The 16,114-nt window shown below is 42.4% G+C and overlaps 1 protein-coding gene across 2 annotated transcripts in view; it reads right to left on the reverse strand.

The window, feature by feature from the left end:
• Positions 1-1,049: 1,049 nt before the first annotated feature.
• The window catches only part of LOC147698289 (tudor domain-containing protein 3-like), a 764,430-nt gene continuing 749,365 nt past the window's right edge, over positions 1,050-16,114 (reverse strand). For both annotated transcript variants that reach the window (XM_086934904.1, XM_086934903.1), the window contains exons 13-14: positions 15,039-15,170; positions 1,050-1,291 (exon numbers count right to left, since the gene is read on the reverse strand). In XM_086934904.1, the coding sequence (XP_086791030.1) occupies positions 15,054-15,170 (117 nt within the window). In that variant the 3' untranslated portion in view covers positions 1,050-1,291; positions 15,039-15,053. The remainder of the gene's footprint in view (positions 1,292-15,038; positions 15,171-16,114) is intronic.

Raw genomic sequence — 16,114 nt, forward strand, 5'->3', positions numbered from 1 at the left:
GTAGCTATTACATGGATGGGACAAATGGCACCCCTGCTGGCTCATTGGGAGGGGTCTCTAGCCAAAAGATTTCATATGAAGACCAGAAGAACTGATGAGATGTTACAGGAGGATATAGAAGTGTGTGATTGTTTCCTAGCTCCTGAGAGTGTACCAAGTGACGATGAAGGAGACACAGATGGTTAACAATGCATATGATTGTACCTGACGAATGTAAATCTTTATCCACTCATGAATTGTTTATCCCTGTTAAACCAATGTCAAGTAATGTGATGTAACAACTGTTGATGATTCTTCCCAATATCAGGAATTGCCCTATGTGCTGTGTTTAGATTTGCCTAAACGACAACCATGTATAACTCTGTTTGCTGACTACTTTGTATACCTAAGTTTGTGTGTTTCAATTAAAACACGGTTTATCATTTTTCTATTTTAAACAGCAGTATTAGTGAGAAGACCTTTGAGTTTTGTGAAATATACAATTAGAAAGAGTAAATTTACTCGCAGTGATTGATAGCTGGCACTTAAACCCAACCAAATGCAACACATTTTGCAACTATAGCTTGAAGGACAAAACGTGAACCAGTGCTCAATTTGTAATAAAAAAAAAAGTGTCATGGCCCTCGTCAGGAGACAACTGCAACTAGCACCACACATTGCCCCTGCCAGCGCTCCCAATGGAAGTACAAACACAATTACTAATTATGACAAGTGTGACAATTCAGCCTCCTCTAGGCCCCCAAAGCTATAAGAATAGAATGGGCGTCAGCCAATAGTCCCTTTTAGCAGCACCACCATGTAGCAGACTGGTACAAGCCTTGGTGTTGACAATTAAGTGCCGGTGCTGAGCACAGGAATCCACCGGCTCAAATTAAGCACTGACTTGAACGTCTAAAAAGAGTGGCTATCTTCATTTTCTCGCACATAAATAAAAAATGTCATAGCAGTATGGGAATTATTTACAAACACTTCAGGCAAAGATAGAAGGAATAGTGACTAATAACACAACATCAACCGTCTCATAAAAATAAGGAGGCAGCAAATAAATAATAGGTCAGTGTGGTTTTATTGATTACATTATGATTGTTCCTATCAGATGAAAAAATAATTTTGCTTCAGTTTTTAGGAACATCTACAAAGTCTTTTCGGTATTGTTCAACTTTACACTGCTCCAGCTCCAATACATTTTCACACGGCGGAGGTGCTAATCAATCCATTGGCGAAATCTACAATTCCTTTAAGCAACATTTTCGAGCCAAAGTTCTGTCAGTGATCTTTTTGCAGGCCCCATCTGTTTAGCAAAAGAAAAAAAAAAAGGTATATTATATAAGAAAACATAGTGCAGGTAAACAGTAAACCACTTTTTTTTTATTTTAAGTTCTGCACAGGAGTCAACAAGAGGTATAAGGTATCTGGACACATTTTCTTGCTGGCGGGCAAAATGTGCATGGGATGGATGAAAAAAACATAAGCATGTCAATGGAAATCCATTATCATTCCGATTCTTGCTTATTGCTGCTATAAAAGAGGCAGCACAATTCTCATCAACAAACCTTGGGCGCAAAGGTAATGCAATAAAGCTGACCACAAGATCAGTAGCACAGAGTAAAGTCAATGTGCAGTAATTTACAGACTGCATCCTCACCCTACTAAAAAGCAGTGCTACCATGTTAAGGAATCTCCCTCAAAATCTGAGGGAAGGGGAAGATTTAATAAACGGGAATGTACTAGGGACTCAAGAAATGTCTTTAAGTAGCTTTTTTTATGACTATTAAATCAGGTGTTTATTGTATTTCGTTGAAGTACCACGTTCGGTATTGAAAGCTGTATCATGAGAAAATGAGTTTGATTCGTTCTGTAGCTCACGCTGAGAATAATGAAATAAATTAAACAAAATCTATTCCAATATCCATCCTCGATCAATAAAGCATTAGGCCAAACACCCTCTCTCCTGATGTAATAAATGTGTGCTTGCTGTTCTAAGCTAATTATGCTCAACTCCCTAGAAACAAAATTACACATAACTAACCAAACATTTAAGAATAGTTATGTTCCTGTCAAGAAATAGTGTAAATAATTCATGAAAACGAGAAGGCAGTCCAAGGAAATTAATGTTTACACAAAATTACTGGCGTAGGGATGTTTTACTGGCCACAAGAAACATTGTACAATACAAAATCATGGAAATGGTGCATGGATTTACATTTCAATGGGTTTGCAAGTCCACGTATTGCATGCATAATAGCCAGCAGACGTTTCGTTATGAATATAGTTTTTCCATCTATCATTTTCTGTCGAGCATTCTCTCTCAGCATTTGTAATCTGATTAATTACTTTCCTCACTAAAAAGGCTCGGTGAGTTAATTGTAAAACAAATGTGCTGGAATTTGATTTCAAAAGCCACATTTACAATTTCACTCTTGAAAGGATGCGGATGGCACACAGTCAAGTGCCAAAACCGATGGAATAGAATGCCAAGGAGTAGCAGAGAGGTATTTCAGTATGTAGACCCATAGAAGGTGTTGAGAAAAAAAAGAGCCACTCTGAAGAAAAAAAATCCGTGTATATTAGGGAGTACAGTTATTAAATAAAAGCAGCGTAAGCCATCAACAATATTTAATGCCCGTATTCCAAGCATTCTGATCGGCGGAGCCAATCGCATTGAATGAAATGCGATAATAAGTTGGAGTTTACGAACATCCCGGTGGAGACGGAGGTACCGTAAATGCGAAGGACGTGGCTCAATGAATGCAGATTGCCAGTACATAACCAGACCTTCCTAACCGGTCCCTAGCCAGGAACGACCTCCAAAAACTGTTTGCAATGCAGGAGCAAACAAGCTCTTATTGGCTAGTATTGGCACAGCCAATGGAACAGACCTTGGAAAATTTAATTTTATTGATATTGCAAGAAGATGGCAGAAATTTTGAAAGAAAAAAAAAGGAAATAGGCCACCGCCTAAGCATGGTCGCCATGTGCTTGCAATAATCATTTAAAAAATAAAATAATCATCTCATACAATTTTTTTTTAAAACACACATACATCGTAGCAAAGTGGTGTTCTTCAAACAGGTATAGAAAGATTTTAGTTTTAATGTACATCATGTACATCATAGAAAAATAGGATTCTTATTGGTGCAAAGAAAAGTACTCTTCTCTTCGATATGTTGTAACAAAAGGGATAAAGAATGGAAAGCAACGCCTATGACTCACAATAGGCTTGCACAGCTCTGCCAGTGGGCTAATACTCTTGGTCTGGCTGACCCATGGCCTATACAACACCCACTAAATATGCAGTAAATGTACTATTCTCCTCATCACTGCTCGTCTTCTCGAATACATTTTTACAGGGCATGGAGGGTACCCACATTCTATCTCATGGGGTGCCCAACTTTGCTTCCACTGAACTGAGCTTGGAGCTTCCGATTGTGGACTTACTGCCTGGTGGTTGTAGGATAATACTCTAGTGGAGCTTCTCTACACACACATAGTTGGCTACTTTGCCCTCAACGCCGACTCAGTACCCTTCGCAGCTACGCTCTGGGAGGCTTTTCAAAACGGTAATAAGGGAAGATGCAATGTCTTAGATGAAGGTCAATTTGCAGGATAGGCTTCAAAAGACATCAGATCCAGAGGACTGGTTAGTGGCTCCTGAAAAGATATTGGTAGTCAACCTGATGCATCTTCTGTCTGAAAGTAGGCCCAAGCTAGGGTGAAAAACAAAAACTGCTTGATTCCACTCACACGCAATGGATGGTCTCATGTGGCAGTCTGTATGAGATGGGCAATAAAGCAGTCAAGCTTTTGTACTAGCTCGCCAATAAGAATCACATAAATATAACAATCGCCTCTGTCTTTGCTAAGGATGATAGGCTGATTACTAGTTAAGAAGACATAGCTGAGCTGTTTGCCTCTTACTATACATTGATTGTGCTTCATTAAATATCCCTAGGCTGTAGAATGCGCCCATCCAACTGTACCTTACTGACCTGTGCCCAAGCGGTCTTGTGAGTTTTTTTTAAGTACTCTTCCTTACTGGCTCACCACCTTTGCAATGTGTTTGAGGGAGCATTTAAGACTGTCTCTGTCCAGATTACCCAGTGAGCGACTATTGCTGTGTGTGACAGCACCTCCTAGCGTCCCTTATCACTCATCAACATTGAATCCAAAATGCGAGCTAAAATATTAAAGACTCATCTTGATGGGGTGGTGTACTTTTTGGTTCACCCAGACCAGAATGCGATCGTTCCCGGTTGCAGCACTAGATACTGTCTGAGACTTCTCCATTTAGTCCTTGCACGGACACACAAGATACCAGTAGACTCTACACTGCTGATGGTAGACATGCAGAATGTGTTTGATTCATTCAGTCCATTGTCTTTTCCTACATCAGGTGCTAGAGAAAATTAATTTTGGGTGACGCTTTTGCAGGTTTGGCCCGCTTCTTTATATGGAACCATAGGCACAGGCTAGAGTGAACTGAACTAGGTTGGGGCCATTCTCAGTGGGAAGTGGCACGTAACAAGGTTGTCCTATTTCCCCTTTGTTTGCATTCGTGGCCGAGCCCCTCGCTGCATGGATTCCTATAGACACCCTGGTCGAGAAAGTCCAGTAGGAAGGTGGGGTGAGGATAGAATTGCTCAATATACTGATGATAGATTGTACGATCAAAGATCCGAGACCGCCATCCTATGCCTCATGGAAAAGCTTTGCATATATAGTGAGGCCTCTAGTCTTCAAGAAAACTGGGGTAAGTCCATATATGTGCCCACTGATGAAAGCCATAAGCCACTTTTCACTCCCAGCCTTGGCACCCATTCGGATTGTGGGGGACCACTTCAAGTACTTGGGTATGGAAATTACGGTGGGACAACAACGAGATTGGCAATTGAATAAAGTTCTTTGTTTAGATAAATGGAAGAGGGAGCTTGCCTAGTGGTTCTCTTTGCCCCTTACCTTAATGGGCCAGCTGGCGCAATTTAAAATAATCTTCTTGCAGTGCTTTCTTTACAGTATACAAAATTGTCCATTTCAACTCCCATTAATGTTTTTCACTGATTTATAATCTCAAACCAGTGTTTTCCCATGGGATGGGATGGCGTGAGGAGTCCCGCCGGTATCCTTTGAGAAGTGGAGGCAGGCCCCTTACAATAGAGAACTGGGGGCTGTGGATGTTTGGCTCTATTAATGGACTTCTCAGTTCATTCTCAATAATGATTGGCTATTCAGTGACAGGGAAGATACGCTGAACAGATAAGAATTCGACTTCCTAGACCAATTAGATCTCTTTCATATACTCTATGGCAAGGCAGTTCCCAGAATGTTGCCAGCGGTCACTAGAATACTAGAAAACTGCAAATATCAGAGGATCCGGGTGGAGCCTTGAACCCATCTAAGGCGGCATTGAGGAACAGCAGAGGTGAGTGAAGGGGGGAGGGATTATGGGCATACATACTGATCTCTTGTGGAATGGAACACTGACACAGCAGCAGCAAGAGGATGAGCACTCAACTGCAACATTTACTTGCCTACTCAGGGAAAAATAAAAATCTAAGAAAGGGCCTAATTGCGAAGCCGGCTAGCTTAGGTGCTCTATATAGCACTACAGATGAGAGGCAGAAGGGGGGCACCGGAACCAGAAAACAGCAGACTCTATAAGCGTGGGTGGAGGCAAGAGTATATAATCCAAGAACTCCTTGGATAGAGCATTTACCAACACCACGAGGCCTATGGGCAAACCAATAACATGTGAAAGTAAGGGAAAATCCTACCGAGGCATACTGTAGGGAGAACCTGTAACAGGTCCCTGTAAAATGGGATCACTCTCATTGGTGTAGTGAGCTGTAGGGGTTGCAGGGAATTGCCAACTTAATGAAGTATTCTCAGGTAACACAATCTCTGGGACAACAAAGAAGGGAAAAGGACTTGGAATGGGAATTTACTGAGGGGGAGGGAATTTTTACAAGGAACTTTTCCACTATGAAAAACTCAATGGCAAGTGCAGCCCGGATGAAACCTACTCTCTACTGGTACCACACTCAACTGAAGCTCCAGCATAGGTCAGAGTAGTGTTGGAGGGGCTGTGGAGGGAAGGGCACTCACACACATAAACAGGAATGCCAAGGTCTAGAGGCTTACCTTTTACTGACATAAAGTGAAGGTCTAGTCACATTACTGTTGTACAAAACACAGTTTATTGCCACACCTCTCTATGTGATACACTCAGGGCATGGATAAGTGCCAAATGTCCAACATGAGGGCAAGTGTTGTGCACCCCTTCAGGTGACCGAACGTGCTCTGGACTTCACATTAGCACGGACAAGACTAGCATAACGTGTATTTGTAAAGCGCATGTTCACCCGTAGGCCTCTTGGTGCTGAAGAACAGGTGTTTATACTCACTCATCTCAAGGGTACTCATTTTATTGACCTCAGAAGGATGAAAGGCTGAGTGGACCCGCTGGGATTTGAACCTGTGACAATGAGGTCGAACACAGCCCCCTAAAGTGGATGCATTAGTCCACTAAGCAACCAGACTCGGCTTTGGCCTGTGTAAACAGCAGATTACCATCATGCCAGGGACAAAATAAAAGTCAGGAAGCTAGTTTTACATGCAGTTAAGTACTCAGGGCAGTGGAATGTGTCAGTTTACCTTGCAAAGGATATTGCAACCCCAGCAAATCCTTTTCCCCAGTGGATGTAGGCGCAATATCTTGTACACTTGAAACTTTTAATTGAAAGGTGTAATCCATAAAACATTTTAGACAATACAGGCAGGGGCAAAATGAGGTAAAGTTTATGAAGACAAAACCATACTTATGCCACTACCACCTGAGCTAAAAAATAGTAAACAAGGGGACCCGAAAGGTAACTAAGGACCGCGGGTATCGATTAGTTTTACAAGGAACAATGGTCCTTAGTGTATAAGAAATGAGAAAAAAGTAATATAGACTTAAAAAAGTACTATATATCTTGCCCATGCCCAGCCGGACATGGAAATTTATTTTGGTTCAGTAGTAAAAATAAGGGCAAAAAATAGACAAACACGGAATTACAGTAAGGCACAGTTCTCTACCTAGTATGGGGAAAAGGTAGTGAGGGAGAGAAATAATGTGAGACAGACAATAGACAGGCAATAACTTGGAGCAAAAGGTGACTTGCACTCAATCGGTAAAGTAATACAACAAGTTCAAACCAACAAAAACCACAATCAATATACACAATGGTTAACTTGTGGTTTTGTTTAAGAAAAGTCGACGTTTCGATCCCTAGCTCCTAATAAAGGGGATCATCATCAGGATGCCACCGAGCACCGAACGTAGATAGCACATCGTTGCCACGACTCGTGAGACTTCCATAAGTTCACGTAGAACACAAACCGGCTACCCCTTGAGGTGAAGCTGGTTATACCGGAATGGTTCTGACGGACATTGCCACAGCAGCCGCGGAACGCGTCAGTCCTTCCTACTTAGGACACAGCAAGGCGGTTCAGGAAGCCTGACTCCCCGCCTGGAACCCCACAAATTACTTATTTGAACCAGTTTGTTGCCGTAATTGGCGGCAGCCATAAATACCAGGCAATTGTATTAGTAGTCCTGATGATGATCCCCTTTATTAGGAGCCAGGGATCGAACGTCAACTTTTCTTAAACAAAACCACAAGTTAACCATTGTGTTTATTGATTGTGGTTTTTGCTGGTTTGAACTTGTTGTATTACTTTACCAATTGAGTGCAAGTCACCTTTTGCTCCAAGTTATTGCCTGTCTATTGTCTGTCTCACATTATTTTTCTCCCTCACTACCTTTTCCCCATACTAGGTACAGGACTGTGCCTTACTATAATTCCGTGTTTGTCTATTTTTTGCCCTTATTTTTACTATTGAACCAAAATAAATTTCCATGTCTGGCTGGGCATGGGCAAGATATATAGTGCTTATTTAAGTCTATATTACTTTTTTCTCATTTCATATACACTAAGGACCATTGTTCCTTGTAAAACTACCACCTGAGCTGGTAATGAAAAGCATCTCGTGTGAACCCATTCACCTTAACCAACAACACTATAAAAGTGTTGTAATTTGAAAAATGACACCATAGGTTAGCAGAGACTGAAGAATAGCACGGACACAAATCCTGAAGGCAAACTGAATGCTGTTTCCAAGTATGTGAAAAAGATAACAGTTGGAAGAAACTCTGGTAAACCAACAGCTGTCCCAGTATTTGGAACATAACCATCTTTTAGACCCCTCTCAATCCGGTTTCCGTGCATCCCACAGCACGGAAGCTGCACTGCTGGAAGTGATAGACTCCATCAGAATGACACTTGATGGAGGGACTCCAGTGATCCTTGTCCTCCTCGATCTGTCAGCGGCTTTTGACACCATCTCCCATCGGATATTGCTGGACAGACTGAGTGGGATCGGGGTGAGGGGTAAAGCTCTTGACTGGATCCAGAGCTTTCTATCGGGTCGGACACAGAGTATCCAGATAGGGTCATTTGCATCCCAGACAGCAGGGGTAGACAGGGGTGTTCCGCAGGGCTCTGTTTTGAGCCTGACCCTCTTTAATGCCTATGTGACACCTTTTCCAGATATCATCAGAAGTTATGGGTTTAAAACCATCTCATACGCGGATGACACGCAGCTAATTGTTCCCATTGAGGAGGACATCATGGCAACCCAAGGGAAATTTAGAAGCTGAATGTCTAGTATTGCTGTCTGGATGAGGTGGAATTATTTGCAACTGAACTCCGCAAAAACTGAAATCCTGCTTTTTGGGAAAGCAGAGACAATCTGGTCCCCCGAGTGGTATCCACCCGAGTTAGGGGAGGCCCCTCCACCCAGGAGTTGAGCTAAGAATTTGGGTGTTAGGATAGATGCCCAATTATCCATGGTGGAACAGGATTAAGACAGGATCCGGCTTGTGCTTTGGCACTATTAGGATGCTAAGAAAAATCTTCCCCTAGATTCCTCTGTCAGCAAGTGTTAGAACTGGCATCATTGGCATGAGTTTCTCCTCCATTTTTTGTCTGTTTGCCTCCTCTGTTTACGATGTTTTGCTGGAATATTGCTTTGGGTACTGTGCCACTGCTGATCAGTGCCACAGTGCAAGTGCTCCCTATGTTAAATTGATACATTAATTGGATTCCATGTTTGGCTTATTTGGTTTACTGTCAGTCTCTAGTAGAGTGCACCAGGAGGGCCAGGGCTTGTAAATACAAATGCTGCTGGTAGGCTTGCAGTACTGGTTGTGGCACCCACAGAAGCATCCTAGTAAAATATGTATAAGGTCTGCCATTGCAGAACCTGCGTGCAGTCTGGTACTGCCATGCTGACTGCGCAAGTACACCTACTTGCCAGTCCCTAAAACCTTCCCTTAACTTCATGTTAGTCCCCCCTATGGTAGGCCCAAGGGCAGTGTGCATTGTAAGCATAAGGTAGGACAAGCCCTGATGTGCGTGGCATGTCCTAATAGTGAATTACAGCCATTTTCGTTTTTCACTATTGTAAGGCTACCTGCTCTCCTTAGGCGAGACTGGGCTGCTGGAATTATTACACTATATAATCCTAACAGACTCAGAGAGCTATGTGGAAAGTCAAGTTTAGTATCCCTGAACTCAGAATTTAATAACACATCCTTTAGGATGGATGGTTTTTAGATTCTGAGTTTGAAACTAGCACTTTTAGAAAGTGACTAGTTTCTTGTCTAACTATTTACCGGTCTCTGCTGGTTTGGTGTGTGTGTGTGTGACAGGGGCTGGGTGGCTCCAGAGGTCTGAATGAGTCAGTGTGGGGTGAATGAGGCATTTGCGTTTAGAGTGGGGGAAGAGTAGTCCTGATAGCCTGCCCTGCCTGACACAATACTGGCTCACCTCCTGCCGGGCGACTGATGGCCCTGCCCCTGCCAGTGACAATACTGGCTCCACCTCCTGCTGGGCGGCTGGGGACCCTGCCCTGCACAGTGAATAGGCCAGGTGCCTCGGCCTGGCAACACCCACAACAAACCTAGGATGGGGGGAATTCCCCTGCATGGACAAAGGGATCAAAGCAGAAAAGGGCTATAAGAGAAGGACCCCTGAACCAAGAATTGAGATCACTTCTGACAAGGAAACCTACACCAAGGACAAGAAGCCTGCTGATCCAAGGACTTGCCTACCCCTTCTGCCAGAGTGCTGTTTGCTGGGGGGAATCCGACAGTTGCTTCTTTATTTTTGCCAAGGAAAAAGGAGAGAGGAACTGACTGTGTACTCTCAAGCTTTGCCAAGAAAATCTCCAAGGACTGGAAGAGTGCCAGTCTCCTGCTGAAGTCACAGGGCTAAAGGACTTCGTCATCTACTTGAACTGGAGCGTGGTGTTTCCAGTATTCTAAAGAAATCAGCAATCTCGAGGTCGACGGACGCCGCCGAATCCAGCTCGACATCGTGAGTAACGGCTCCAGTGTCCCGCACCTTCGACGCCGGCCGCCGGGCCCGATCGACGCCAGTAGCGACGCCAGTGAGTAGCGAGTTCGGCTCCAGCTCCAAGCGACCCTGTGTCGACGCCGCCGCTGATCGCATCGAAGCCGCAGCCCTTCTCGACGCCGTGAGCGCTGCTCACTCTTGCAACGACGACATAGACGACGACGCCGTATCCCGCTTCGCCACTGTGAGTGCTGCTCCAGCCTGACACCTGTCGACGCCGCTGCAGATCGCTCCGACTCCGAGGCCCGATCGACACCGAAGACTCGACGCCAATACATCTCGACGCCGTGGATCATCGTTTCTTCATTCTGAAAGGTACTGTGTTTGTGGGGTCTGTTTCGACTCCGGGCTCGACGTAGAGCTCCTCGCGGTCGACGCCGAACCTTTGGGATAACTTTGCCGCGACGTCGTGTGACTCCTGTGGGGGTTACATTGTTGCCAAGAACTGTGCTTTAAAGAAGATTTACTTTTGTTGCTAAAGAACCGTTTACTAAGAAGAGACTTTACCTGAACTATTATTTTTCCTTCCAAAGAGTATTTATTAAGATTGTGGTATATTTTTGTCGTTATTTGGTCTTGTGCTAAGCCTTATATAAACATCCTTATTTTTATAATACCTTCTGTGTTGTGTCCATTTGTGGTGTATTCACTTCATTACTGTATGTGGTCATAAATGCTTAACACACTGCCTCTGAGATAAGCCTATCTGCTCTGCCAAGCTACCAAGGGGGTGAGCGGGGGTTATCTGAGTGTGTGATACCCTTGCCCTGACTAGAGGAGGTGGGTCCCTATTTGTCAGAAGTGTATACCTCTGCCAACTAGAGACCAGCCGATTCTAACAGTAAGGAAGACTCTTGTCCAGTCACTCGTGGTGAGTCGGCTGGATTGCGGCAACGCGCTGCTGGTGGGGGCCAGGGAGGACCTACTAATGCGCCTACAGGTGGTGCAGAACACCGCAGCCCGCCTGGCCTTAAATAAGCCAGCATGTACGCCGTCTGCTCCCTTACGGAAGCAGCTTCACTAGCTCCCGGTGAAGAAACGAGCCATTTTTAAGACGCTGGTTGTCGTCTTTAAATCATTACAGGGGAAAGAACCTGTTTATCTGAGGAATAAACTCAGGCGATATCTTCCGCCCCGACAACTGAGATCAAGTAACGCTAATCTTCTGTGTTCTCAGAGGATACAGAGGGCAAGACTGATCGGTAGAGCCTTTTGTCATCTAGCCCCTAGACATTGGAACAAATTACCTGCAAATATTAGGGCCTGTAATGAACTACCCAGGTTTAAAAAATTGTTGAAAGCATGGTTGTTCTAGCTGGCTGTGTTCCCTGCACCTCTTCACCGCGCCGAGAGACCCCTTCAGGGATGATTCGCTTGCGCTCTATAAGTACACAAAGTAAAGTAAAGCAAAGTAAAGTAAAGAACACTTACGTTTGTTCTGTATGAAGCAAACAGACTCAACTGTGAATTTGTGAGGTTACACATTTTGAGGGAAATGCCGATGGGAAAATACCGACATCTGAAGACAATTATTAACAGCTATGAGTCTTTATATTGTAGACAATTAACTACCAATGGTACTAACTAAGAATGGAAGAGAGCTGGGCCACCTTGACACACAGTGGCCCACTAATGACCAGTCTAATCTGTATGTTTCCATCTCCAGAAGCTAAATCATATGTTCCAGATGCTCCTCAAAATGGCTCTGGGCAGGATCATGCAATATGGCCTCACAAACAAGACTCACTAGTATTATTCCATTGTAAAAGTACTAAATATCTATGTACTCAAATGTAATTAGAACGATTTTAGATCTCTACAGACTGTAAAATGGACATCTGTGGTCATACTATGTGTTTTGTGATTTGACAACTGTTGAACAGAAACCTCAATACTGATATAAGTAATGAAAAGTGTATAGTACAATTCTAGAAGGAAAGAAGTTGGACATTGATAGCCTTGAACAATTAAAGATTATACACATGAGGTCTGGAGAGGGAGGAATAAAATATTTCTCTACAAGTTCAGTCCATAGTACAAGGCGAAGTAGTTTGTTCCTTATTGATTGTGAACATTTCATATCATGAGTGAATGACTTGAGAAGGATTGTCTTGTGATACTTTCTTTTTATACACCTCTTGATTTTGAATTAGGATACTGGGTGAAAATGTTATACAACAAAATCACATCAGAAATACATTCCTAATTTAATTTTTACTAGATAATGCATTAATGCCATGTGGATGTTGCTTTCTGAATGAAAATTATTACTAGTTGAATATGAGCTCGGTGGCCTGGGTATGCAAACCCGTAGAGCTTTCGAGATGCTTAAAAGACAAATAGTGTTTTGACTTTCTCTTCCATGTACATTCATGGGTGTGAGCATCATTTGAATAAGAGATTTTATAGTGTACATAAGAAGCAAATACATACAAATGTTCCAAGAGTCAGCAACACTGCTGTAGTGGCACAACCAGGTTTCCATGCATTGCCCGCTCAAGAGAAAGGATATCCGATTTGTTTGCTTGGTACTACGGTTAACAAATGGTTTTACTGTCCATTGGAAAGGATTTCAAAAGAATGCATTGTGATACCTCTGGACCAAGACGAACATACCGCAAAATCTAAGGCGTTCTTGGCTTCTGTTCCGCTTGTCCGTGTACAGATACTATGTTTGTGTGGGTTTTTACAGATAGTTAGAAGAGGGCCTTCGAGATTTTGAAAAACTAGAATTATATCCCTTTTTACTCATCCTGTTAGCCAAGTATTTTATTGAACGTAGCATACCCTCAATTCATGCTTCATGATAAAGTGTGGAGAGCTAAAGCTGCTCAGTCTAGTGTACGAGTTATCTTTAAAAGAGGCTAAGCTTGCAAGAGTATGACTCATTCTCTTCTATTGAAGAGCCTGAATCAGTGATTAGCTTCTGATTCACCAGCATCTAAAATATTTATGAAGAGCATCACTATGGTAGACTCACTGACCCTGCCATGAAATTGACTGATTACTTTGACAATATAACTGATATCAGAGTACAAAAACAGGTAGGATGCAATAATTTCCACCCACAGTTTAGTGAAATGACAGAAAGTAAATATCTATGAATGTTAATTAGGTAAAAAAGAGAAATAGGCAAGCTGTTCAACTGGATGATAATTTGGAATTTTGCATTAGCTTAATAATGTCCTCGGCTAAGAATTATATTGCGAAAATAGGTAATTTCTGAAAAACAGCATGGGAGAGGTTTGCTGGCAGGAGTCTGGAAAAAGGCAAAAGGAAAAGCTTTTTCTGGACAACTAACCAGGTAATACCTATATTACTGGACCTTAATGTAACCAGTGCTGGTCACTTAATCAGACCTACATATTTAATTGTATAACACTAAAAACTATAAATTATATCCCACTGCAACAAGAACACAGGCCCATCAACAGGGCCCAGTGGTACTATATGGATTATTGAAATGAGATTTAGTCCATGGTATAATATCTTTACCCAGTCAAGCATAGCAGATACCATACTCAAGCCCTTCACCAGGTCTGTGGATCTTACATTGGTAATATATTTATTACAGGCTATATCCTTGAGCTTTTTTTAATCAGTAGGTAGGGAGGAGGAATTGGTGTCTAGTCTGTTCCCCAGGGTAGTATTATTTATCATAAGTGGACTAAGACACTTGTAACTGCGTTACACACAGTAATATAGATAACCCTCATAAACGCTATGTTTTGAGGTGATGCGGTTTATCTTGATTCTCCGCCCCACATAGACGTTATGGCATTTATCATTGGGTCATCTATTGTGCTGTATGCCTGCCTCAAGCCTGAGGTAAACTCTGGAGTAGCGCAGTAGTGTCCAGAGAAAAGGTGACGCCACATAGGAGGGTTAATGTTAAAAGACACACCTACACCCAAAAATTCACTTTATTCTAGAGCGGATGTGGTCTGTTGTTAAAAGTAACATATGGGTATACAGTTGGATCAAGTTACTGGGTCCTTGTATATCACTTAAAAACAAACTGCCAACATGTTTCTGCTCCCCTTGGCCCAGCCGGGTCTATGGAGCATTCGTCAGGACAAATACAAATTAAAATTATACTCACACCCTTGTTGTGTGGTATGTCAGTTGACCTCAGGCTTGAGGCAGGCATACAGCACAATAGATGACCCAATGATAAATGCCATAACGTCAATGTGGGGCGGAGAATCAAGATAAACCGCATCACCTCAAAACATAGCGTTTATGAGGGTTTTCTATATTACTGTGTGTAACGCAGTTACAAGTGTCTTAGTCCACTTATGATAAATAATATATCCTTGAGCTGCCTGTAGTTTGTTGACTTGAGAAAGTCATGTTGGGTCATTGGTACTCGGGTAACAGTACTAACTTTACAGAAGTGTAAGTTCTGAAATAGGGACATCGAATTACACAGTTATAGGATGATGTTTTAAGGACCTTTGTCAGAATTAACAGATTAGTTATATGAAATACATAAATATTTTAAGGAAAGCAACTTGAGGTACACCACAACTAGAATTAATTTAACCGATAAGCATTAAATAAATACGGCAAGAAATGTACCTTTTCTCTCTCGCATCAGTTTCTCGCTCTTGGAGGTTGATAAAATGGTTGAGTCGGTCGTGTGGATCTTCTAGGCTGGCCATCACCACCTCTGCGGAAGTCTAAGCAGTCTCCATAGAACCCTTCTTCCTCCTGTGAGCCAATAGTATGTGCAAGAAATGAATGAACAGATGGAAATACATAAGTATAGCTTTGTAATACATCAAAGCCTACAATCATTGTATAATAAGCAGTCTTTTGTTATTATTGTTTATTTGGTACGTCACTATTCAACTGCGATAAGAAAATGGCACTGCTACTTTACTGTGATAAGTTATTATAGAAGAGGTATGAAGTCACAGTACCTGCTGCTAGAACTAGCACACAGTGTGACAGCAAGAACACTGAGTAAGCAAATAAAGGGAAAACAACCTTTTAGCTCTTCGGAATTATCTTTCGCTGAAAATGTAGCTCTTAGCAAGTAAGAAGACATCTATCACAGAACTGCACTACAAACAATCATTACTAGTAATTAGAAATCTATTTGGATGTTTACCACTAATTACGAACCACAGATGTTTTTAGAGTACCATAAAATATATCTAGGACTACCGGCTGCATGTTGGAGGTTTTTCTTTCCATAGCAGCCAAGGTTTCAGCTGCCTTGTGTGTGACATTTTTATAATTTCTGTGTAATTATGAGTGACACTTAATGACTATGAGTGACACTTTCTTGCTAGCAAGATCAAGCAATGATGAGGGAAACATATTCATATCAGACATTTCACACATTTGAGCAACGAGAAACTAAGAAAATCTTACAACTGCTGCAAAGCACTAGAAATGGAAGGGCACTGTAGGACTTGGCTGTACTAAAAAGGATGTGAGAGGGCCCAGAGCAGATGACCGGAGCTGCCTCCTAATTAATTATGATAATTGCTCAGTCAGGACATGTGACTCGCAGAGAGTGAGAGAGGCTGCACACACAAAAGAAAATTAAATTAGGAAGGCGAAAATACCAGTGACTCAGTGACACTTACTAGATTAAAACCAGCAAACATTTGCCTGTGGGCCTAGCAAAATGCGCTTTACAACCG

The sequence above is a fragment of the Lissotriton vulgaris genome, chromosome 8, assembly GCF_964263255.1.
Source record: "Lissotriton vulgaris chromosome 8, aLisVul1.2, whole genome shotgun sequence".
Taxonomy (NCBI): Eukaryota; Metazoa; Chordata; class Amphibia; order Caudata; family Salamandridae; genus Lissotriton; species Lissotriton vulgaris.